This window comes from Elgaria multicarinata, chromosome 6, assembly GCF_023053635.1.
Source record: "Elgaria multicarinata webbii isolate HBS135686 ecotype San Diego chromosome 6, rElgMul1.1.pri, whole genome shotgun sequence".
NCBI lineage: Eukaryota > Metazoa > Chordata > Lepidosauria > Squamata > Anguidae > Elgaria > Elgaria multicarinata.
Window position 1 is genome coordinate 43700446 of NC_086176.1, and position 27280 is coordinate 43727725.

The 27280-nt window shown below is 43.3% G+C and overlaps 1 protein-coding gene across 3 annotated transcripts in view; it reads right to left on the bottom strand.

The window, feature by feature from the left end:
- The window catches only part of SMARCA2 (SWI/SNF related, matrix associated, actin dependent regulator of chromatin, subfamily a, member 2), a 128549-nt gene extending 102810 nt beyond the window's left edge, over positions 1-25739 (bottom strand). The window contains exons 1-3 of one of the 3 annotated variants that reach the window (XM_063129294.1): positions 25613-25739; positions 12654-12912; positions 3819-3948 (exon numbers count right to left, since the gene is read on the bottom strand). In XM_063129294.1, the coding sequence (XP_062985364.1) occupies positions 3819-3948; positions 12654-12878 (355 nt within the window). In that variant the 5' untranslated portion in view covers positions 12879-12912; positions 25613-25739. Of the gene's footprint in view, positions 1-3818; positions 3949-12653; positions 12913-23584; positions 23982-25612 lie in introns of those variants that run through there. The other 2 variants (XM_063129292.1, XM_063129293.1) reach the window with 2 other exon arrangements.
- Between the last annotated feature and the right edge of the window lie 1541 nt (positions 25740-27280).

Consider the following 27280-nt stretch of genomic DNA (forward strand, 5'->3'; position numbering starts at 1 on the left):
AGGAAGCTTGGGAATTGGTATGTAAGGAGGGTTGGGAATTTGGGTCACCTAAGAGATGGAGGGCTCAAGGGAGTAGGATTGAAGAAATCTGGATATCATTGAAAATAAACAAGAGCTGTTTCCTGATTCTGGTAAAAGTGACTCAGTTTATTTCTAACAGAATCCAATGTGAGGTGGTGGGGAGGAGCTAGCTGATCACTAATTACAGCAAGGCTTGTGCAGGAAAACTTTCTGACAGGTTGTGTCCCATGTTATTTGGAGGAAGGGGATAATTGGATCTTCTACTTCAGGAAATCCACTGTGATCCACTACAATTATTGCTCCCATAATATTCTGGCCTGTACAGAAAATCTTTGTAAACTATCAGTACAGAATCTGGGTAAATTCTTTGCAATTTAGGTAATGCAACTGTACATATGTCCTAGATAATGCAATTATATACCCAATTTAGTGTGATCATAGGTCATGCTTTTATATTGGAACAGTGTACGTACATACTCTTGTACGTACATACTCTTGTTTGCTCAGGTAGTCTGGGGCTACGTATGATACAGGGATGAATGCAACTAGCCCACCACATCTTAAGATCACTCCTAAATTATTTTTTATATGAACAGAACAAAAAGAAATCAGTATTGTATCATAGAATGAGAATACATACACTAAATAATTACAGCTTGCAACTTTTAACATTTTTAAAGGGGACACAGTGATACCATAGTTACTACAGAGTTTAACAGCACAGTCACATTCTGAAATAAGCAGCTCTCATTCTGCTCCATGGAGCTTCTGGAATGTGAGACAACTGTTCAAATTATGAGACATTTGTAAGCCTTATATAGATACCTAAACTGTATTGCAACTGCTTGGTTTCAACTGTGAATTCCTTGGGGAAAGCACCATGAATGTCCCGCTTCTGTTAGCGCTCATTTGTTTTGTTTTTAATTGCCAGAGATTAACAGTATTTTATACTTACCTTCTGTTCTTAGAGCTTAACCATACAGCATATGCTGCTACAATAACATTTGACCTTTCTGAGCCCTTCCCTGTCTTCCATAAGTATCTAAAAACAAACAACTGCAGCTATGCTGGCCAAGGCAATGCAACACAAAGGCTCTAAGAAGGCAGCCAGCATTATTAACATGGGGCCCAGAGATATAAATTACTAAAAGAAAATATATGTAGCACAGAATGTGTTCATAATCCATAAATCCACATAGGCTGTATTGTCTTTAGATACCATTTGGTCCTGGAAGCATCTGTCTGTCCCCAGTAGAGTTGTGCAAGCTTTGAACCTCAGATATTCGAATCCGAGGCATGGAGGCCATTTTATGGGGGATTCACTGTTTTATGAAAGATCCGCCAGTTTCTTGCATAGCCCTAGGCCCCTATACAGCCTAAAACTCCCAGCCTGCAGTGCCTAGAAGGACAGTACTTACCGGGTTCCAGGAACAGAGAGCATACATGTCCTCCGCACCACCACTGCCCACTCCTCGGTGTGGTTACATCCTTCTTCCAAGCACAACTGCTTCCTTTCCAGGGCAATCGCATCCTTCCCAGTGCAATCGCGTCCTTCTTCCTGGCGCCCGACACGATCGCCAGCTTCCCCACAAGATTGCCGTTGATCGTGCAGGAAAGGACATCACTGCGCTGGGAAGAAGGACGCAATAATGCCAAGGAACAGGCAATGGCGGCATGGAGGACACGTATGCTCTCTGTTCCTAGGCCCCGGTAAGTAAAGCCCTTCCAGGCACTGTATTCTGGGAGTTGCAGACTGTACAGGGGCCTAGCACAATGCGAGAAAATGGCGGATCCGTCATAAAATGGCAGATCCACCATAAAATGGCCTCTGTGCCTTGGATTCGGATATCCAAGGTTCGAGGCTTGCACAGCCCTAGTCCCCAGCATTATTCGTTTCAGGCAGGGGTGAGCATTGTATGGCCATTCAGATGTTTTGGCCTACAGCTCCTATCATTTCTCACCATTGGCTATGCTGGCAAGGGCCGATGGGAGTCATAGGCCCAAACACCTAGAAGATGCCCACCCTTGCTTAAAGATTGCATTAAGGTATGCAAATGTAACGCACAAGGGATACATAACTTGGGATCCGTCAACCCAGATGAAACCCACAGCCATGTGTTGCGACACCGGTCCGATACTTTGAATCCCCATTTTTGCAGCGCCAAACGCATAGCAAAAACAGGAAGTATATATGGCCCTTGCTAAGTTGCATTAAACTTGGTGGGCCAAACTTGTATAGTTGTGGTGCACTGAATTCAACAATAATCAAGTTATTATGACACCACTAAACAAGATCTAGATGTAAAGTAAGTCTGTAGTTACTTTCCACTTAATTTGGAATAAATGTAAACACATTAACATGCTACATCCTTATCAGGTATCTAACGTTAATAATTCATAAGCAGGTATTTATTCTGAAAAATAAGAATTGTTTTGCATGGATGACAGAGCTGGGAAAATAAGAAATCTCTGTCTTTAGTTAGCAAAGAGATGTATTATCACAGCCAATTCAGACTTATACCAGACTATACTATCATTGCAGTTACCTCCTCTAACACAAGTTCGGTTATCATCATCAATATATCACTGGTAATATCACTGATCAATTTGTATATATCATCAAATACTATCAGTAGTATTCAATTACACCACTGTTATTTGGTTGTACAGATCAAGCCTAAGGGACTTAGCTATGCATATTCTTCTCCCTACCAATTTAAGCAGAGATGTTTACTGCCCCTCACCCTTCGTCTAACACAATCTACACACCTTAGGGTCCTGTTAGGCTGCGTTCCTAAGGGACACAGGGAAAGCAGTATGTCCCTGCTGCTAAGAACCTACACACCTTAGTATTAATATTTTATATCTATCTGAAAATGAACGTTACATGTGGGAGTGTGTAGCCATCTCAGCAGAAATGTATAAAAACTGATTTATTCATCCTGATATCACAGAGATCCCCTCCCTTCACCGCGTGTCCCACAGGAATGCAAACTAAGGCCTGGTTTGCACGTCACGCTGCAATTCCTGGGTTGTATACAGAGGACATTATATATGAAGTCGTGCTTGACAAGCTGACATGGCAAGTATGAAGAGACATGGGTGAGACCCTGCTTTAATAATTCTCACCTCCAATTGAAAAGAATCCCAGAACTGCCTGATGTCTAAGAAGAGCCCTGCCAATCAAAACAGACAATACTAAGCTAGATAGACCAATGGTCCGACAGTACACAGAAACATACGAAGCAGCCTTATACAGAGTAAGACGATTGATCTATCTAGCTCAGTACCGTCTACATTTAAAACCTAGGGAGATGGTATCAGCCAAACAGGGTTCTTTCCTAGTCCTCCTTGGAGATGCTAGATTTTAATCCTATGATCTTCTGCATGCAAAGCACCTATTCTACCACTGACTGCTTTCTCTAGACTTTAGGTTTGGCCCTCAACACACAGGATGATGGATCCTAGGAAAAACACAAAACAAATCCCTTAAACATCCCTTTTTTGTATTTGTTTTTAATCCCAAGTTTCTTGCAAATATTTGTTTATTTACAACATTTGTATCCCACCCTATATCATTAAGATTTCAGGGCGGCGTACAGATAAAAGCACACAGTATAAAACAATAAATATAAACAGCTAAAAACAGATTAAACCATGAACCGAGTTAAAATTTAAAACACATACACAATATTGTCACAAAAGACACAATTATCCTGTCAAAACTGGGAAACTGGCTTGTGACTTCTCACATCTTAAAACAGATCTAAAATATATCAAATATATCTGATATAAACCTTGGCTGTGTTGATCCATTGGACTCTGAGGTGGTCCCATGCCAGGATGAGGAGGTCGCATACTTGCAGTCTTCATAGAGCTGTTGTGCAGATCTTCGACCATTCCTTTTTCGTGCAAACCATCGATGGGCTGTAAGAGTAAAGAAATAAAAAAATTCATATTGTTTCACTTATATACATTTCTAGTCTGCTATCCCCATCAATACACGTGCATTCACTCACACTCACACACACCATATATAAAGTAATAAAGTAGACCAAAATCTAAAATGTGTGCAAAAAACACAAAGAAAACAAAAGACACAAGTGGCAATAATCGTATCAAGTCAACAAGAACAGAACTGAATGTAATGTGACATGGCACCAGACTTTTTCGAAATCACATCCTTTTATGCACAAAGTCAAACGTTTTACTTTTATCCTTTCTAACATAACTTTAGTTATTTAAAAGGCCATTCCCTGACACTCCTGTTTCGTCTTTAAATCACTCTTGTTATGCATTTGGATAAGAGTGCTGCCAGCAATAATCTTCTACATTTTGGCACCAACCAAACAAAAGACAGTGACCACAAAAGCCACTTACATAACCCGGAAGCAAACATTAGTGGCTCAGTATAAAGAGAGAATTTGTTATCCCAGGCCCAACCTCAACCAGTAAGCAGTAACTTCCACATCAGGGCATCCAAATAGTCCTTTTCCTTTGAAAGTGAATGTTCTTTTGCAGCAATCAACTCTTCCCAACACTGCTCCGTACCAGAAAAGTTGTTACGTGTTAAGAAAGTAAGGGCTGTGTTCAAGGCTCAGCTCACAAGGGCCAAAGAAGAGAAGAGGAAGTATCAGAGCAATCAGAATAAAACTACAGGTAAGCAACAGGATACAGGGGAGAGCCTGCCATATGGAGATAAGATGAAATCCATACAGGGAGTCACAAGGAGCAGCAGAGAGGTAGAGAGCAAGTCCATGGAAAAGAAGCCTTCAAATTACAAACCTGGACTTTTTAAAACAAAAACAATAGCACAGGGTGAAATAAAAGACTTACTTCACTTGCCCGTTGTGAGTGCAGAGAACTGCTATTTAAGGGAGAAGGAGCATTTGGTAGCTGCTCAGCGAGGGAGGGAGAAAAAGAAAGAAAGAAGGAAAGAAAGAGAGAGAGAGAGGGACCGAAGTTTCGGTCCCTTCCACATATACACAGCTGAAGTGCTCACATTTCTCTCATGAGAACTTTTCTCAGGCCAGCCCACACCCACCAACAGCAGCTTTTAGATCTCAAAATGCATGTGTATGTACTGAATGCTTTGAGGAGTGGGGGGAGGCGGGAAAAATGAAGATTGATTAAAGGGGGAAAAGCTGTGAGGAAAATTAGAAGTCTACTAAGGAAAAGAATAATAATAAGTGATTCCAGATTTGGGGCACTGGTGGGGTGGAGGAGTACAGAACAAACTTTGCCAGAGGTTTTGCTTTATACATTACTGCATTTATAAACTACCAGCGAGGACACTCAATTCTTTCCTTGATTTTGAAGACAAAGTATTCTAAAACAAAACAACAATGTATAATTACAGCGAAAGAGCTAGCAATTCACAAATATTGAACAAATCTGCTACTACTGAAAACAGACTGAGGCAGCCATAGAGCTATCAAGAACATGATAGAAGGAAGAAGCCCTTGAGGCAAACAGCAGTTCAGCTGGTTACAATGGAGATATACCAAAGGTGAATCCAGGTCAATGTGTTTTGAAGTGACAGGACCAAATTTCTAATTCCTGTTGGAAAATAGACTTGAGATAGATAGAAAATGACCTTCTCTGTAGGGCATGAGGAATTTTATGGTATATTAACTGATGCAATGGAAAGGTTTCCCCTCCATGTTTTAGTATTGCCACTTAAAGGTTCAGATTGTTCCATGGCAGTTAGTAAATCAGTTAGGAATTGAAAAGGAGGCGGGCGGGGGGGGGGGGGGGAGAGAGAGAAAGCTCTGCAGGGTTAAATAGAGGAGACAAACTAATGCCAATTAGTTACTCCTTAACACCCTTCAACAACCAGGTATAATCTCAATCAGAAAGCTTAAGCAGTTACAAAAAACAGGATTAATTTGCTAAAAAGCAAGGAACAAGCAGTGCTATAATGTGTGCTATTAAGATAAATAAAAAAATGCTGTGGTATCCTAAGCATTTGTTCAGCAGTGCACTGGTTCTTAGAACTGGGACACAAAACTCTACCTCAAGCCCACTTAAATTCAGGTTTAGGCTTCTGTTCAGTAATTATAGATAGGTTGCTTTCAATAATTAAAGTTGCCTTCGATAAATCTTTTCAATTGCTTTTTCTGTTACAATAGGCATCTGCTCTAGATGGGGAATCTTAGTCACTTCCAAGATAATCTAGTTCAAAATTCATCTCAGAAAGCAGTTGAGGTTTTTTTTTACTAGAACCCTAATATCCACCACCCAGAGCCTGGGGACAAAAGATATACACTTAGAAATAAAACATTAGAAGCCCAGGAATTTGACTGACCACCACAACTGAATGGAATTCACAGTCTTTCACACAAAAATCCACTCTTCGGTACCCTAGGCTTTCTTCATTTCAGCAGCATAATTTGTTGCTGCTATGGTTACACAATTGGGAGTCAGAAATCCTTGCAGATGTACTACAAATCACCAAGAGATCTACCAGTAGATCCAGATCTATCTTCTGCACACCCCGATGTCAAATAAATTATTACTACTTCAGCAAGTTTAAAAGTTAATTAACTTCCTATATAGGGTAGAATCCTGCAAAAAATAAGCAATTTTAAGTCCCACTGATTTCAACAAGTTTTTTTTTAAAATTAAATCTCAATTCAGATGACACACACTGATTTGTCATGGGTTATTTAAACAACCCTGGTTATGTGAGGGTTGTTTAACTCTTGCATAACCCATGCTCATCGACTTCGTACGACACAATAACCCCCAAGCACGGGTTGCATGTTCAAAATGGTGGCTGTGGGCGTCATAGCCTCACTGTGGGTTAAATAACCCATGGTGGGCTGTTGTGTTGTGTGAACAGTCCCAGTGATTTTGAAGTGCTTATGTCTGGGTGAATAATTTATATAAAATGCAGATAATGGAAGTATTAAGAAGGGGGGAAACTGCCATTCTCAAGCAAATAAATGTTTTCTCCATACAGTGTTTATAGTGGATGAAAAAGTTCTAGAATAAAATCTTTGGCATCCGCCAGAACTTAGACTCCAATGTTATACAGTAGCAGGTGAATCAAGCAAGGTATCCAGAGCACAGCCTTTTCCTGTTTTCTTGGATGGGTTTCAGTCGGTACAGCTTGAGGACATTGACACGGTGATTGGACAGGTCCGTGCAACCACCTCTGTATTAGATCCCTGCTCCTCTTGGCTAATAAAAGCTAGCAGGGATGGAACAGCCAGCTGGGCCAGGGAAGTTATTAATGCCTCTGTACGAGAGGGAGTGGTCCCAGGGCCTCTGAAAGAGGCGGTAGTGAGACCACTCCTGAAGAAAGGTTCCCTGGACCCGGAAAATCTTAATAATTACAAGCCGAAGGCAAATGTTCCATTCCTGGGCAAGGTCCTTGAGCAGGTGGTTGTGGGCCAGCTACAGGCACTCTGGGATGAGACCAATTATCTGGATCCATTTCAGTCGAGTTTCAGGTCTAGTTTTGGCATGGAAACAGCCTGTATGATGACCTATGTCAGGAGAAAGGCTGGGGGAGTGTGACTCTGTTGATTCTCCTTGATCTCTCAGTGGCTTTCAATACCATCGACCATGGTATCCTTCTGGGACGACTGTCTGAGTTGGGAGTGGGAGGCACTGCATTGAAGTGGTTCCGCTCCTACTTGACGGGATGGTTCCAGAAGGTGGTGCTTGGGGAACATTGCTTGGCCCTGTGGATTCTCCAGTATGGGGTTCCACCAGGGTCAATCTTGTCCCCATGCTGTTTAATATTTACATGAAATTGTTGGGTGCCGTCAACCAGAGTTTTGGAGTGCGTTGTCATCAGTACACTGATGACATGCAGCTCTACTTCTCCTTCTCATCCTCATCAGGTGAGGCTGTGGATGTGCTGAACCGGTGCTTGGCTGCGACAATGGACTGGATGAGAGCTAATAAACTGAAACTCAATCCAGACAAGACTGCGATGCTGTTAGTGGGTAGTTCTTCTGACTGGATGGAGGGTGCTCAACCTGTTCTGGATGGGGTTGCACTCCCCCTGAAGCAGCAGGTTTGTAGCTTGGGAGTTCTCCTAGAACCATCTCTGTCACTTGAGACCCAGGTGGCCTCAGCGGCATGGAGTACCTTCTACCAACTTCGGTTGGTGGCCCAGCTATGCCCCTATCTGGACAGAGATAACCTGGCTTCAGTTGTCTATGCTCTTGTAACCTCCAAGTTAGATTATTGCAATGCATTCTATGTGGGGCTGCCATTGAAGACTGTTCAGAAGCTGCAGCTTGTGCAAAATGCAGCGGCCAGATTGGTAACAGGGACCAGAAGGTTCAAACATATAAGACCGACTCATGCCTGCTTGCAGTGGCTGCCTGTATGTTTCCGAGCCCGATTCAAGGTGCTGGTTTTAACCTATAAAGCCTTACATGGCTTGACAGAACGCCTCTTCCGACATGAACCTACCCATACACTACGCTCAACATCTAAGGTCCTCCTCTGGGTGCCTACTCCGAGGGAAGCTCGGAGGACGGCAACAAGGGAGAGGGCCTTTTCTGTGGTGGCCCCCCAATTATGGAACCATCTCCCCGATGAGGCCCGCCTGACACCAACATTGTTATCTTTTCGGCACCAGATGAAGACTTTTATTTTCTCCCAGGCATTTAAAACCATATGTTGAGTTTAACTGACTCCAGAACTAGCTTTGGCCTGGCTGAGTGTTTTAAAAAATTGTTTTAAATGTTAGCTGTTTTTATGGTTTTAAATTTTATATATTGTTTTTTAATGTTCAGTCTTTTAATCTTTGTAAACTGCCCAGAGAGTTTCAGCTATGGGGTGGTATATAAATGTAATAAATAAATAAATAAAAATAAAAAGTTAGCAAATCATATTTGTGAAAGCCATTCTATGAAGAATACCATGACAGGGTCTTGTTAAAAACATCAATGGAAATGGTATGTAAATTGCTTGCTAAATATAAATAATCAAGTTAACAGACATTACCAAGCAGAAGGCAAGACCTGGAACTTTTTTTAAAAAAAACACACACCAGCTTGAATCCTATTTAGGCCTCTGAGAACTCCTTCTGTTCACAGTTGAGAATAAGGATCAAGTAGATATCCTGCTACAAGACAAGGGAGGCCATTTTGCTGATTCCCCCTCCCCATACTCTTCCAAAGCCACCCCCTCCCCAGCTATCTGGAGCAGGTGGGGGAAGGACAAAAGGGGCTGCAAGAGGAAGGGGAATACTGGTGAAAGTCACCTCCTCCCATTCCACTGGTAAGAGCATTCTCTGAACAGAAATAACTTGGTCCAGAAAATGCACCTGCCAGCAGGAGCAAATTCAAGATCCCAGCCACTGGAATTTGTAATATCACCAAATAGTTTCACAATTGCATACAACCCATGAGGTTTGTTTGGCTGGCACAGTGGTAGATACAATTCAATCTGTCCCAATAGATTTTCTAGCAGGGATTTTCGTAGTCATAATCTCAATGCTGCTTCAGATGTTTAGAGATGAGGCAGAAAGACACAGTAGAAGTAATTAAAAGAAATAAACAATAAAACAGTGAGGACTCTAGTTGAAGACAAGTCTTTAATTGTACAGGACAGCATATAATGTTACTATGATCCACAAAAGCAATTCAGCTGATTCTTTCTCTCCTATAAAGGGTTCCTGCCTAAAAGAAAAGGGTATGGAACTCCAAAATTCTACAGAGAACAAAATATCCAGATAACGAATCTGCCTACTTAGCAAATGGAATATAACATTTTGTCTTCCATGGGGTCAATGGATAACTGCTAGTCCACTTTTCCTGTAATCAAATTCTTCAACTTTCCAATCTCAAGAAGTTTAAAGGGTAAGCAGTTTGATGTGTAAATCTCCACCCCCCCCCCCGCAAAAAACTTTGAACTTGCTAGCCATGCCAACAATTGTGGTCACCAGGACCCTTCCCTTCACCCTCTTCTGCCAAGGAAATGCCACACTGACCACTCACCTCTGAGCAGCCAAGAAAGCCTCCAACCCACTTTCCTTGCTCTGAATCAGGATTGGCTGGGGGGGGAGTGGTTTGGCCATTCAGAGGCGAGGCACACTGGGTGCCTTGACTCAGAGTGGCCAAACAAGTGCCCACGTGGCTGCTCCAAGGCAAGGTGTGCTGGGCACCTCAGCAACACCATTCTTCTTTCCAAACTGGAGTTAGGGAACCCAACTGCCAGAATCATCCCCATCTCTAGCTTCATAGTTGGGAGGAAGGCTGGTTGCTCATAAAGCTTTGCAGAGTCGCACAGCACATTTGCCGTGGCGAGCAAAAGTGACAGAGGCTGTCAATCAGTTCAATGGGTCTTAATTCCTATTAAATGTGAGCAGGATTACATCTGTAAATCATTGAAATCAATAGGACTCACAACCCAGTAAGGGAGCTTGGGTTTGTTTTTTTAGTTGACCAGGGCTAGTTACAGGGAGCATACAACTCCCCTGTTAAAACAGCTTCACTGACTGTCTGTTTCTAGGGCCAATTCAAAGTGCTGGTTATCACCTATAAAGTCCTATACGGCTTGGGTCCAGGTTTTCTGAAAGACTGTATTCTCCCATATGAGCCTGCCCATGCTCTGAGATCTTCTGGAAAGGCCTTTCTCTGTCCCACCAACATCCCAGGTACACCTGATGGGTACAAGGGAGAGGGCCTTCTCAGTGGCTGTTTCAAGGCTCTGCAACTCCCTTCCCAGGGAGGCTAGGCTGGCTCCCTCTGTGCTACACTTTTGGAGGCAGGCAAAAACTTTTTTGTTCCGGCAGGCTTTTGGAGCTACTCTGGACCTGTGTTAACGTATTGGATTTCCCCCCGCCCCTTTTACTCTGTTGCTGTTTTTAAAAAAATTAACATGTTTTTAATGTTACTGCAGGTTTAATTCTATTTTACTTTTGTAAATTTATATTTATATGTTTTAATTGTACATGTTTTAATCTTGTAAACCGCCTTGAGTCCCAGTACTGGGAAAAAGGCAGGATGTAAATTAATAATAATAATAAATAAATAAATAAATAATAGAAGTTAACAAGTACTAAATTAACTGATCTCTACCTGCCTTCAATGTAGCACTACATTTCCTCTTCAAAAGGTTACACCAGGACTAGGCAACATGGTTTCCTCCAGATGTTTTTGGACTACAATTCCCACAATCTGACTATTAGCCATGCTGGCAGGGGCTTATGGGAGTTGTAGTCTAAAGCATCTGGAGGGTATCAGGATGCCACCCCTGGGTTACACTGCAGCCCAATTATTTTTGGGACACTTTCTGTTCCAAGGCTTTAACGATTTTTTAAGAATCAGAGTACACTAATCAGATGCATAATTTCAAAACACACAAGTACCATTAAACACACTTTAAATTAAATGCACACTCCAAATAATACGATAAACTGCAGTTTATGCAGATTAATTCAGAAACAAAACTTGCAATAAGCTAGTCCAGCCACATACAAGGTACAAATCCTCCACTACTGAATGGTTTGAACAAAAGAAGAGAAAAACACTCACAGTCCATCATATACACATTAGCCCAATCCAATATGGAGATGCTCCAATGCACCAATAGAACTACCTTTTCACTTAGTGTGGGAAACACCTCTGTGATGCCTCCTCACTGCCTATGTAGCGCTGAATGCAACAGTGGGGGCCAGGAGAGGTTTTTAATATTATAGTGATGATGTTTTCTGCTGTGCTGGTCTATGACCGAAACAAACAAACAAACAGTGGAGTAAATCCCTTGTTTGTGTGGAAACAAACTAAGCACATCTGAGTTCCACTGAAGTTCTGCATGGGCAAATTTACTTGGGAGGAAGTCACCTGTGCAACTTGCTCCCATTAAATTAATTTAGGATTGGGATGCAAGAAACATTCAAGGCCAGCTTTGCCTATTAGGTCCCCAAAACTGAAAAGCCCCCAAATTTATAATATTCTAGCTGACTATACATGACTATGTCAGCAATTTGTGGCACACCAAGAGAAAAAAGGAAAATCTTCAAAAGCTATCCTCTCTAAGGGCACACTAAACACATGTTTAGACAGAAAAAGGTCCTACAATATCCAGCATTCCTCAGCTAGCTTTTTCTGTCTAAATATACATAGGATTGTCTCCTTACTATCTAGCGGTTGCCGTATTCCCTAGACACCCAGATGAGCAGCAATTTACAAGTCTGTACAAGGAACATAGCAGTGTTTGTAATGTCTGGATCCTAATTGCATTACCTACCATGTTCCACAAATTTCAGTAGAACTTAGTTCCCAGTAAGTATTTTTAAACCTTAGGATCACAAGCTATTATTTTATTTTCTGAAATGTAGCCTTCTTTAAAAGGAAATTTATGGTACATCCTACATACTGTATGTCTATTCAGAAGTAAGCCCCAATGGATTTAAACAGGCTTACTCCCAGGACTACAGCCTAAATAACCTAATTACAGAATGTTTGCCATAACTGCCCTAAGGTTATTTAAATCTGTGCTCTATTAAAAAAATATTGTTAAGTGTACAAAATATTCATCTCTATGCATTTCCTTGAGTAATATAAAGCAGACAGTGATATTCAGGAACACAAAATTATATCCCCTGCTTTTTAGTCTTGTCAGCTGTGTGTAAAATCTGTGAGTTTGTGAGAAATACTTACTTTGTGCATTTGATGCATGCCATCTTGCGAGTAATCGCTCGGTCCCATAGCTGGCATTGGATGTGGAACACTTGGAGGTCCAGGACTTGGTCCCATCATGCTATGCACTGAACTTGGTGAAGGGCCTGGTCCTGGGCTGGGACCAAGTATTGGTCCTGGAGATGGCCCTGGCCCTGGAGAAGGGCCGGGATGAGGCATTGCACCAGGATCTGTTGGTGTAGACATCTATTCCCCGTCTTTCTTTCAATCAATGGTAGAGCTGTAGGGAAAAGGAGAATGCACATTATTTATACAATTTTAAGGGTAGTTCTTTACTGTCCGTAAAGAAAGATATACCAGAGATTATGAAAATAATGTCAATTATTGCCTAATTACCCCCAAAAAAAGTCATATGAAAACATAGCTTCAAGCAGTTCTGAATCAAAACAAGCTAGCTGTCAAATGACATTTCTCATTTATAACAGTAGTCCACTATGAATGAAAGGAATTTAAAATAAATGGAAGCCTTCAGAGCAAAACTATAATGTATGGTTTATTTTTGTTTAAAATTGACCACCACCCTGTCTTGCACTGTCTATTTATATACAGAATTTATAAATGAATAAGAAAGATGAGATTATCAGAAGAAACCCACTATATTCTATCTTGCTATTTAAGAAAGACATTAAGGATAGGCCAGTTCTCTGATCCGGTAAAAAAAAGTTAGAAGCAAATTCTCAGGATGCTGAGCTTTTTATTTGTAGGTTGAAGAGACCGACGCGTTTTGGCCTGTATCTTTTTAACGCCTTCTTCAGGGGGTTGTAGGAAGATGTCTGCAAAAATCTTCTTGTCAACAGAATGCCTTTCTCAGATTGTTAATAGCGACTGTTTTTGATTCAGTCCTCTGATCCCACCCCCCCACCCACCCCACCCCACCCCACACACACCCAGCCCTGGCACCAACACATTGTGGGCCTGTTCAAACAATTGCGATGGGGAAAGAAGCCATAGTGGCTTCTCCTCCTGCCCCATGCATGTGACGGTCATTTGCATAATTCCTCACCCTACAACCTCTACTGCATGTATTCAGGTTGTAGGGTGGGAACAAAGCGAGGCCACGTTTGGATGACATGTCAACCTGTGGTGCAACATGGGGATTATGCAAATAGTGGTTGTGCATGCGCAGGGGGAGAAGCCACGAAAGTGTCTTTCTCTGCCACAATCATCCAAACCCATTCATACACTTTTTAATCTATAATGATGCAGAACAACACAGATATTATATAAAAATGTAATAGTGATGACAAAGGATGTTGAAAATTTGGATGGCAACTGTAGGAGGGGCCATAGCTTAGTGACAGAGCACCTGCTTTGCATGCAGAAAGTCCCAGCTTCGATCCCCAGCTTCTCTAGGTAGGGCGAGGAAAAAATCCTGCCTGAAACCAGGGAGAGCTGCTGCTAGTCAGTGTCGACAATATTGGGCAATTGTTTAAATTTTTCTGTGTTTAAAATTTTTAGACTGTTTTTATTATGTTGTATTTTGTAACGCTGTGGCATTTGTATGAATTGCTGTAAACTGCCCAAACAGCTTCAGCTATGGGACAGTTTAGAAATAAATAAATATTTGTGGACCAAAGGTCTGACTCAGTATAACGCAGGCTCCTATGTTCCTAATCAAGCCACAACGCATTAAAAAGAAAACCTGTTGTACAATCCAATAACCTGTGTACTTTATCTGTTTGTATAATGGTACATGCACATGTGTGAAGACTTCCAAGGGACGTACTTGTGTGTGTGAGAGAAAACAGCAATGTACATGCATAGACAAAAATGAGCAATTAAGGCATTGACCTCTTACATCAAACTAACTTAACGGCTACTTCACATGTTACAGTTTTTATAAATAACGATGCAAATCTGTGTTGCATGGTCCCAAAGGCAGCAATCCAATATCCTGTGTGAATGGAGTAAGCTCCAGACTCTCATAAAACGCACGTGCATCCTTCCCTGAGGCTTCATGCTCAGTATAACTCTGTCCTACCAAACATGCTGGATGTTGGCAGGCCTGTGGCTCTAAACTGAGGTCCCTCCACCCATCGCCTTGTCTAACAGACTGTTTCTACCCAAGATATATATGTGTGTGGGTAGGGGGCTCTTGGATGGCCTAAGCTAAAGTGCTGAGGCCTGCTTATTTAGAATAAATAAATGGTGGGGCGGGGGGGGGGGGGGAGAAAAACATCTCTCAGCCCAAGAGCCAAATTCCATTTCAGAGAAGTGCTCAGGCACTGCATTCCAGTGGTGGGTGAGGCAAAACAAGCAGGGCCAAAATACCAGCATTATTTGGTGGTAAAGCTCTTACTACCAGTAACTAGGCCTTAGGAGAAGCGTTTCAACTTTTTAGAACCGAGAAAAGCTGCACAAAAGCCCCCAAATCACCTTTGGCAGAAAGGGGGTGGGGTCAGCGGAAACCCCAGAGGGCTGGATTCAGCCCCCAGGGCTGAGGTTGTGCACCCCTGATTTATAGGGTTTAAGGTGCCATGGGGTGCGGATTAGGGGTTGAGAGTCTCAAGATGGAGCTTCCACCAATTGTCAATCTCTGGCACCTCACCTCCTGTACCACCAGGGTTGTAACACAACCACTGCAAGTTGAATTGTGTTTGTCAAGGATACCATCTAAGCAAAGATTCCAGCCCAAGCACTTAACTTAGCATTTAGTCAGTTGACCTCAAGGACCAATCTAGCTTCACCTGGCCTTATAAAATCCAAACTTCAGAGCTTGTTCTGTCAGACCAAGCTTGTTCCCTTCTCCGATGCTCCCACCACCACCACTGCTGCTTTCTGTACTTGACCGCCAAACCTCACTTAAATCACATTATCTCTGCTGGCACTCCACATGACCAGGAGTTCGGACCATTTGACGCCCAAACCCCACCAGACCCAAAGGGATGAGGTTCCCAAGACAGTGGTATACCAAGTGTGCAAAAGCACCTTGATAAAGAAAGGATGGCGGCTATACTGGATTCTTATAAAAAGCCACTTCGCAAACTGCTGTACTTGTGCAGGGTGCAGAACTGAAGCCCAAAACCCTGCAACAATTGCAGCACAAACATGTCTTCTTTCACTTTGGGTACTGTGAAAACATACGACAGAGGACCTGGCTTTCATTGCATAAGTGCCTGTAGTGCTCTAATACATTATCAATTTCATCCTATAAAAAACAAAAACCACACAGAAGCCTTAGGATCACAAGCTAAGATTGACCTATTTCCTTCCAGTTCTACCACATTAGTCTGACACTGAACGCTCAACGATACAGCACTATTTTAATACTTTTTTGGTTATATTTTTGTGCTTTAGTATCCACTTCTTTCCTCTGATTAAGCCAGGCAACGAATTTGAACAAGAGCTGTGGAACTAGCTTAAAATAAACTATCTTGGGAGCATATTCCTTGCAGGGCAAGACATGGAAATGCCTCTGAAGCTATACTGGCAAAAATCAACAACAGAACACCACAGGGGCTAATTAGTCCCCCACATTCCCAAACCACTGTCACAAAAGGAAGCGTTTTAAATGTATAGAACTGTATCCACTGGGTCAGTTATGGGGTGTTTACAAAGATGACTTGTGAGGGGGAGGTTTTAACAGAGCTATTTAAGACTTTTGCAAGTGCCAAATTCACTGTTACAAGACATATAACCATTAAAAACGATAAACTTGCATAGTGACATTTCCCAGTACTGAGAAAAATCAAAGTGAGATGTAGCTCTGTTATCACAAAGAAGGCTAAATTTAAACAGAAACTGCTATATAACCAGTGCAAATAAAGAAATAGTATCTTCACTATCCTGAGATACAGCATGTTGTGATTTATATTTAGTTAAAGCTGCCCATCAGAAGCACTATTTTTATATACAGAAGGTATTGAAAACTTAATGTATACTTTCTGTAAAGTAACTTTGACCACCACGCCATTAAGATTGAGACTACTTCCACTTAAAATATAGAGGACTTGCAATCAATTTAGTAAAAAAACATTTAACAGATTTCCAACTTCTGGAGCTGTATAAATGATCACTGTCTGGGGCAACGCCTGTTACATCAAATAAGACCCGAGCATGATTTCTTTTAAAATTATATTAATATTTTGATCCTCTAATCTCACGGGATAACAATAACATATACTATTTAGTACTGTAGAAAGTGTATACTTCTTTTACATGAAGAACTAGTAAACTAGCTACCATTACATGGGTAGGGAATTCCATGGGCTCCAGACCCATGGCAGCGGAGTGAGTGGGGGCACACTATGTCTTTGTGCTCCACACACAAAGATACATTCCTCCTGCACCCCAAATTAAGTCAGGTGACCCACTGAGCTCCACGCAAACCATATCCCTATATGTAGCATTTACTCTGAATAGCTGTGTTCAGCACATAAAACAACAGGAGCAGCTGCGTTCAGGGCACGAGGGATGCAAAACATGTCCGGATTTGCTCAAAACTGGACCAATTCTGTCAGAGTTGCAGTGCTAGTTCTACAGATAATTCAGCACTATTCATTTATCAAATTAGTAAATATAATTCTGAGTTTTAGTCTCTCCACACAAGTCTGTTCTACAGGTTATGTCACTTTTTTACAGAGCCGCTTGGCAGTGCTGCCAGAACTTTCATCTCATCATGTACTCCCTTCCAGTGTTCCCAAACAATGCATATCCTGTAACAACTTCTCTTGGATTATTCTTTGAAAAACTGCCCCATCCCTCAGGGATGTCTAGGCTTGGCTGGTTTCCATTATGCTCTAGTGTCCCTGGATCCCCAATACAACCTGTAAAGCTTCCCAGGATAGGCACGCACCTTCCTTTGATATGTCCAGGCAAAGCAGAACTGAATGAGAGTGTTGCAATGGGCAGTGCCTAGCACAACTTTCCCCAAAGCGATGCCATCCAGATGTCTTGAACTACAACCCACATCACCCCCAGCCAGCACGGCATGATAGGTTTATGGCTTGCTATGATGTATTAGATTCAGCACCTTTGAATGAAGAAATATGTCCTATGCAATTAGTGTTGTCCATTATTAGTACTCACAATCCACACAACTGTAACAAAGGGAGCAACATTGAGCGCAGTTGAAGTCCATGAGACCCTCTCAGATGGTTCCCAAAACTGAATTGCAACGTCACGGCAGGAGAGGACTGATACAACATCCACATGGGAAAAGACAAAACACCACATTTCAAAGGAAAAGCAAACACAAATCCATTTTGGAAACGAACAGCAGCCACACTTGTAAGGGAAGTCAACAGTGCAGAAGACAGACTTACTTGACTGACTTGCAAAAGAACTTCTGGTGCCAGCAGGACAGTCACTTATTCAGATAGTAAACTGAGCCTCTGTTCGAAATCTGTCTCACCCAGATTTTGGAAAGCACAGAAAAGTGCACCATTGGATCTAGTGAGAAGTGATGTAAAGCTAGATGTGGCAAAAATGGTTGCCCATTGACCTATTTAAAAGGGCCCACTGTTCTGTTGTTTGGCTTAAGCTCAAACCAACAGGTGATCCTAAATTTGCTTCGCAGGTACATTATTTAAGATATGTACTCAAGGGCCACTTACCCGCAATGAAAGAAATGGCTGAAGCCACTATGCTGCAAAACCTACAGCATAGAATGTTTCATAGTAGCTCTATTATAACCCTATACAAGAAAACACGCTTCTGCCTGTTTTGTTTTGTTTTTTAATGAAGGACATGATGAGCTGACATGGGAAGAGGCCACTTTTTTGGAATAGTTTTGCAAAAAATGACTCCTCCTTTTGATGATTCTTTGTGAGCAAGGGCTTGAAATTGAGTGACCTAGAAGATGCACTGGCACTGACTATCAGGTGTCCACATTCCCATCTCACTGGACGACTTTTTGGGGATGTCAGCCACCTCAATACTCAAGATCCATTCAGAGTAAAAGGTAGGCAATGCAATACAGCAAGCATTGCCCTTACTCTGAATTGGCTTTGTTCATCCACATTGATATTCACTTAGCCAAATCAAATAGGATCAAATGGAATCATCAGGATGATTACATAACCACAACTGACTGGGATCACTCTAAGAAATGGTACAAAAGCAGCAGAATCCATGGGAAAACGCTCCCCATGAAGTGCAAGGGGGGGGAAGGGTAATCAGAGACTGTTTCACACTTCAGCTCCTTGAAAGCACACTTTTCCACCAAAAAAAACACTGGCATGCAAACATTCAGCGCAGCACCATTAAAAGTATTTGAAAAGATATAAAACATAATTCTTGAATTTTGTTACACAACAAAGCAGGAAGCCATGAAGGTGCCCAAGCTATACCCTGTGCAATGTCAGAATATGACGTAGCACCGCTAGTGCAATTAATATATTAGGTAACTGCAAAAGCTGAGGATTCGTGAGTTTAAAATGAATTACAAACACTTAAGAGCAAGCCCTAATTTTGAAGTCTGCAATCTTGAGATAACAAGTTCATGAGCAGTTTCAGAGGCATACAGCTGACACCAACTTCATTCTCTATTATTAGTCATTAATGTCTAAATTTTAATTCATCTTTCAAAACTGTACTTAATAATTGCTTGCATATAGGCTGCGATTCAGTTTTCCTGCCACTTTCCCTTTCAACTGTTCCTCCAACTGCACCATGACACCAGTCTCTAAACTTATGGGTCTGGCATCACAAAGAGAAACCATTTCTAGTTTCCCCATTTTCTTTCAACATAGGCATTCTTTTCCAGAACAATGGAATGTTAGCAGTTAAACTAAAATACCTGGCTTCCAATGAGTATTGCCTTGTTATCCTTCAATGTGCTAAGATCAAACGGCCTAATCAGCTTGCATACCTTTAAATCTACAGCCCTCAAAGATTGCATATGTGTATTTGAATACTGGGGCTAGAGTCAAACATTTAGGCAAGTGTGTGACTGTGCAGCATTCAAGTATGTACTCCAAATGCAATTCAGAGGACCATTATAGGAAATGGATTCGAACATTAATTCCTTCAGTTGCGTAGAGCCCCAGCCACCAACAATGGGTAGTTTTTGGCAACAACATCAATGATGCAATGTGCAGGAATTGGCAATAGGGACGGTGAGCACTATGGCACCTTTTGGTGATTGGCATATCCAGAGGACCTGCTCCTAGGGAGCTGTGAGGCTCATATGTCAGGATCTGGTATGCCTTTGGAGGCCCTCCTGCCTCACCTACTCCGAGCTGTGAGGCTTTAGGTGGGGGTGATGTGGGGCAGTCTCCCCACACTTACAGAGTGTCATATAAGAAAGGGGGTGGGTTTTTACCTGACTCCTGGCTTTGGAGAGTGCTCGCCCATAAAGCCAGGCAAGTCGCCTGAGGAAGAACCCAATGATTCCCGCACTTTCACATGCAGATCCAGGGAGGGACAAACTCCCATATTATTCAAATTAAGAGGCCCTAGTTTAACCCAAGTTCTGGTTGTCTGTGTCTTTATTCTTAGCTTCCTTCTCCACTCACAACATTGGGACAGCATTGGGACCAGTCATTTGGAGCAAGCAACAAATCATTCCAAGTGAGCAATGTACCAAAGACACTTCACAATCTATGCTATGAGACATGGATACATCTAGGCATACAGAGCTGGCAACTGCTTTCTTCCTTTTCTTCAAGGCTTTTATCAGCAAGTTTGGTCTGGCTTTACTATCCACTTTATATTACAGCCCACATAACACTAACCACTGACAATGCCATTTACACAAGGGGTAAAATAATTATTGTTTGTGAGTGCAACCAGTATTTTGCAGACTGGGGACAGGCAGGGCCCCTGGAGGGTGCATAAGACACCACCAAGGGAGACAAATAATTTTGCAAATGTTATTGGCAATAGGCTTACAAACAAGTCAGGACTCAGGTTTCCAAATGGTGTGGGGGTGGCGATGGCAGAAAAGGAAGAGTGGGGTTAAAAGTCCTCCCTGACTGCTGTGAGCCAAGTTACTTCACTATGGTACTGTGATTCATGTGGAGAGTTTCTGTAAGAGCAGAAGGGAGAAAGCGCATAAGGGGCACAACAAACAGCAGACAGATGGGGAAGGAGCAGCACAGGAGAGCAGTGTAAGAGCAAAGGTACCAAGCAGGCATATTCACTGAGGTTTTTAGGTTGGGATGGGTGCAGAGAAGATCAAGCAACTTTACAAAACAGATGCCAGCTCATAATGTTTGAGAATACTCTATTAGGGCACAATCCTTTGCATCTTAAGACAGAAAAAAAGTCCTATAAATTCCAGCGTTCCCCAGGCAGCATGGGAGCTGTAGGGGTTTTTCCTGCCTAAATGTGCATAGGACTATGCCTTTAAAGTAGTAAATTTAAGAGGATATGATAACTTCGGCTTTTGCATGAATCTTTTCTGCCATGGTAGAGGAGAAAAACTTTATACAGAGCTCTCAATGGATTTATTTATTTATTTATTTGTTGCATTTCTATACTGCACAATAGCCGAAGCTCTCTGGGTGGTTCACAAAATCAATGTGAATCTAATTTAAGCCCCATACATGTCAATGGATCTACTCTAAGTAGGACTAACATTGGATATAAACCAATGAACCAAAAGGACATTACAAATAAAAAAACCCAAATGAAAATATAATTTAATAGTTGCCACCTTTATTATTATACTATATTTGAAAACTATTAAGTTGTACCCAACTGTATCCACCCATCGGAATAGACACCTCTGGTGGAAGGGATTCCCCCTCATTTCTGCAACTCCACACCCCCACAACTCCCAAATTTGCTTAGGAGGATTAGGGCCCAAAATTTTTAAAGGAAGGCCTTGTTAATCTTTCTTTTTTCTTTTTCTTTTCTTTTCTTTCTTTTTTTTTTTTTTTTTTTGTGCAGCCATGACCAATTGTTGGTTCTATCTTGGGACAACTTCAGATATACTCCTTAATAGTTGACTTCATACAATACCTGCACTGAAGAAACTCCACTAAGGCAAACTCTGAGCAAGTAGAGAGCAAAGCACCCTGCCTCACACACAATTATCTTCAAAAATAACACAAACCACAAGACTACAATGCAAATACGTTAATGGATTCATGTCAGTGTACCCATTTGCTCCCTACTGAGAACTATCCATGTATGGATCACTAAGGTTACAGCAATAAAAATCAGGAACTCAACAGTTTAAGGGAGAAATAAAAAGTGCAGACAAAACTACACACACACACACACACACACACACACCTATCCACCTTCTGATCTTAACTTCAAAGTCAAGCAAAATTGTGTGGTGTGTGTATGTGTATATTAATATCAGTTAAACTTCTGTAAAGAATATATTAAATAGAATGGCATCATTAACAATATAACAACGTGAGCTAAAAGACTTTTTTCTTGACAGTCTCAAGCCTCAGGTGGTGGTCAAAGCACTCTTCAAATTTGACAAGGAATGCTCACCATCCACTTTAGAACTGAACAAAAGAGATCTGAGGCTGCTTTGAACATGCTCTGGTGGCGCATAGTTTCTATGAAATCCTACAGTATAGCTGGTCCTGAAGCACATACATAACTCGGGAGAAATACTTATTTAATGAAGCGTTACCTTCACCTCTGTCGAGCCTACATCTGTTACATGATACACTTAACTTTGAATTTGCTTTAAAATGCTCATAACTGATAGGAATTTTTTTTTGTTTCATACATTCTGATGAATTACAGATGGACATAAAAATCTATCTCTAATTCTGTCCTTCTGCTACATCATTTTCCCCCTGCAGTAACAAAGGGACTGTAGAGGAAGGGGGAAAAAAAGGGGGGTACAAGAGTGAGAATAATAGGGCAATTAGGTTCACAAAGAGAAAGTGTGCCTAAATTTGCATAACAATACACTAACTCACACAGCAAAAGCTGCCCCACCTCCTAACATGTAGCTGTTATAGTACTAAAGGAATGGAAGACTGGCTTTACATTCATTGTCTAGACCTCAGGAGTTAGTGGCTGGAACTAAAGGAAGCTGAAGCAAAACAACTAAAGGACGCACAAAAGAATGAAGGCCAGAGAACAATGCTGTAAATGTCAAATGCCATGTTAACTACATTGCCCCCGTGCTGTGTCCACCCCACACACATACTAAACACAGTAGTTACCTCACCCAAAAATTTAATAAAGTTCTTGATTACATTTTTATGCAAATTAATTAAACATAAAATCTGCAAAACTTCCCAACTTTCACAAAGCGATTTGTATTTCAATTAAAACTGCAGAAATACAATCGACACAATCACATTTAAGATGCAAGCACAGAAAGGAGCTAGTATGTCTCACTGGCTTAAAAGCACCGTAGCGAGAGTAGTTAATCAACCAGTCTTGTCTGTTTTAAATTGCTGGTAATATGAAATAGATGAAACACTTCGGAACCCAACGCTCTCATAATCGTGCCTGAAGCAAATCGAGGACTCGGGTCGCTTCCATAAGGCCTTGTAAGTTGCACAATATACACGGGAAGAAGCAAGGAGGCAAAGAACATGTGTTTCCTAACTTCACATTAAAAAAATATTTAAAAGGGGAGAAGACCCCCCTCCAAATTCAACACGTGTAAACATAACCATGCGTGATCGTGATACCACGCGCCTTTCGCTGCTCTAGGTTGCCAACGTTTGATTTTAAAACGCAGGACTCTTCCAGGAGTTTTGCAGACTACATAGGCCTCAACTTTCTGTTTGCAACAACACGCCCTGCCGCTTCGACACGCACACGCCCGAAAGCTAAGAAACCAGCGGGAATGCACACATTTAGCAGAGCCATTTTTGAAAGTTTTCGCCCCTCAAAAAAAAAAAAATCGTTGGAAAACTCCAACCCCGCTTTGAAAAAGATTGCCTCCCACCCACCCTCGTCCCCTCCGCTGTTCCCAAAGCAACGACGAGAGAGAGAGAGAGAGAGAGAGAGACCTTTACCTTACAGAAGTGACACCAGAGAAGATCTAGGCATGCAAACGGCGGGTTAGGTGCCAGACGCGCGGAAGGAGCGTTTGCATGGCAAAACTAGGCCTATAGTTCCTCCTTCATCATGTCATAGCGATCAAACATGTCTGTGAATGAGAGTGAGCCCTATTCGGCTGCTGTGACTTCCTGATTCTCTGCACTGCTGAGCATGCATGGTGGGGGGAGGGAAATCCACCCCAACCAGCGCGAAACCTCGCCTCTTCCTCTCTCCTAGCAGCAGCAATCTCAAGCAGCGAGAGGCTGGCTCCAGCTGTCCTCCTACTCCTCCGGTCTCACTCAAATGCTCGGCGACCAGTAGCAAACTGCAACATTCGAGCTGAGTCCTCCTCCCTTCCCTCCCCCTTCTCTTTCCACTTAATCATCAACCAAAAAAACTTTTCCCCCCCTCCACTTCGCGGGCCGAGCAACGACAAAAATAATCATGGCGAGCGATCAGACTCGCTGCTCCGATCAGGGGGGCACGACACAGCCCCAAAGGTTTGTGCTTCGTGCCTGCGTCTCGAAATAAATAACCGCTCGGCTACAATTTCTCAGCCCGTTGCCGGAAATAATGTGTGTGATGATGATGATGATGATGATGATGATGATAAAGGGGGGGAAACCGCGCTGTGCATTTTTACTGCAAAGGAAGGGGCTGCTTTCGGCGGGGAGAGAAGAATGGGTAAGGCAGGCTATTTTGGGACACGCATCGCGACACCTTCGCAGCAGGAGAACGGAACGCCGGCTGTGGACTGAAAACCAACACAGCCGCCGGTCTACCAGTATATTAAAGAGGCCGAAGTGGAAGGCAACAAGGACAGCGGTCTCTGGCGGATCCAAGTCCCGGCTTGCCCGATCCACCGCCACCTCCTCCGGTGCCCTCCCCTCTCCGTGTGTGACAGTCTGGGAGATTATCCGGATCATGGCCTGCTTGGCATGGCTGGTTAATGCAGCTTCTTTAACGAGCGACAGCCCCCCTCCCGTCCTGCTTCACCCTTCCTCGGCCGCAGCTCCAAAACTCCGTGTCTGAACAGGAGTGGCAGAGGGGGGGGGGGAATCCCATGCAGCAACCATCCCCTTCCCCTCGCCAAACGCTCCTGTGCTTCCGTGTTCGCCTTCCCCGCGGCAGGACGCTGGGTGCGAACTTCCAGCCACTCCAAGCAGCCGCTTGTGCTGCCCCAGGCGGGTCTATTTTCGCCCAGCAGCACCTCCCTACAGTTTCCCAGCTTTTCCTCCCAGCACCACTCCTTATTTATAGCCGCCAAAACACAGCTCAGTCAATCAAAGCGAAGGATAAAACAGGCGACAGACCCAACCTCCCGGCCCCATCGCAGCAGTCAGCCTTCTCCTAGAGGGCTTGGAGCTTCTTGTAATCTATTTCTAGCTCTCTCCTTCTCCCTCTCTTTTGCCTGCTTGCCCGGAGTCGCACTCCCCCTCCCCACACTCTTTATTTATTTATTTTAAAGCTCCATTTAGGAGCAAAACACCCGGAGCAGCTGATGATGTACTGTTTGCCTGGCTCCCCCCCCCCCGCCGCCGCCTCCGTTTCCAAAGCCCTCTCCTTGCAACGTGCAGCCTCTCTCGACCTTCTCCCTGGGTTCAGCTGACTCACAAAGTCAGCGGCTACGCTGTGCCTCCCCTGTTATGAAATGTCACGATCCAGCATCTCTGCTTGCTCTATGGAAAAGGGACGATGATACACGATCCGAAACTTTCTTCTGATTTTGGGGGAGGCCTGGGAAGAAGACGGAATGCATATTAAGGCAGGGGGCTATCAGGGGAGACTTGGGTGTGGGTAGGTGGCGGCGGGGAAGGGGCTCTGCTTGAGGCGTTTTATTTTCTTTAGGGGGTAAAGAGGGAGAACACAGGCAAAGGGGAACTAATTTATCTCCTCCCTCCCCCCCCTCCATTCCCAAACAAGCAGAGTAGAGGGGAAGGCGAAGCAAAAGATGGATGATGAGGAGAGAGAGGCGGGAGGAAGGAGTTGTAAGCAGTATTTACCTTGCTTGGGAAGAGTGGTGTGCTAGATCTCTCCCTCTCTATGAGTCACCCAGAGTACAGATCCAGCGAGAGGAACTAGATTATGAATATGACTTCATTGATGACAGCCATTCCCTCCTCTTCCTAAACTCCTGCCCCGCCTCCTGGCTCGTCCCACTTGCTCTGCCCTCCTCCTCCCGCCCCCACCCCCCAGCCAAAAGCCACCGTGTTGGAGGGGAGAACCTCCGACTGGCCGAGCAGTGCCGGAGAGCCCGCCCGAGAGGCTGGCTGGAAGGGCGGATTCGCTACTGTGAACGGCCACTCAAGCTACAGCCGGGAGAAGGTGGAGCTGTTGGTTGCTGCTGATCAAGAATGTGGAGAGCGAGAGGGAGAGACAGATAGACAGTACTCTGTGCGCGCGTGTGTGTGTGCGCGCCCGCGCGCGCGCCTCTCCGAGAGTCCCTGCCGCCTTCTCTGTCTGCAACGTGTGCACAGAGCAGTTGGCATAGATATATAGATCCGTACTGTTTTTCTCTCAGAGGTGTTTGGAGTCTCTCCCTTGGCGTAGGGGTGGGGAGGAGACGGAGAGGAGAGATCAGCACAGGAGTTGTGGGGAGGGAGGAGGGGTCAGGTGAAGAAGGTGCTGGAATTTTAACAGTGCCTGCCAGTGCAAGCCTGGAGGGGAGAAAGGAAGTGGGGCGAGGAGGACTGTGAGGAGCGATTTGGCTTAAGCCGAAGGCTCGTTTTTCTATCTGGTGTTGATATGTTTGTTTGCCTGTAGGTAGGGGAGGGCGGGGGTTAAACCTGGAAGGTCATTGTTATGCATCCTAAAAAACTTCTCAGCCTCTCTCCTAAACCTGCGAGCCGGGGACTTCCCTTTGTGGAGGTATGCAAGGGAACATTCCAGCTCAATCTGTCTGCCCATCCGTCGCCCTTTCAACTTTCAAGTGCCCGTTAATGAAGTCCTGGCACCAGGAGCCATATACTGTTGTTTACTAAACATTCCCTCGGAGAGAGAGAGAGAGAGAGATTTGGAGGCAGCTCAGAAAGCTATCATAGGAATGCAATCTGTATGCTAAAAAGGCTTCTGCAGTGTTAGGAAGGAAATCAGGTGCTTAGGGCTAGCGAAAGTAAGTGCTGTAATTTTGTACACTTCTTTCCTCATTGCTCTCATCCTTAAAACTCACAACATGCTTTAGAACTGCCTGTGCTGGTGAGCCAGTTTCACAAATGGGGGGCCGAGTCCCCCTTCCCCGCCTCATTTAATTGATGCAAACCAGAAGTTTCCCTTTGTGACAAGAGAGTGGGGAATAGAATCATTTATTTGTTCTCATTAAAGTCTAAGAAACTTATCATAGTGTTTGGCAGGAAATTGTACCCTTAGTTCTGTATCAAGAAGGATGGTTCTACAAGACTTTTAAAATCAGCAGGCCTATTAGTGCAGAGCCTGACTAATGTGCTTGCCTGACTCATAAAATTCTATCCTTGTCAATCACTTGCAGAAGCTGAGTATTCAGAAAGATTTCCCTCTGGCTAGATATGTTTTCCATGACCATCTTAATAGAGCAATCCTCCTCTTTTGCTGTGCAGGGGGATTTGGTGCCGGTGTTGTACAGCCAGGCGAGGGAGTACACAAGAGCCGAAGATTTTTTGAAAAGCCCAGAACAGTGGGCTGCAGAGGGGAGAAAA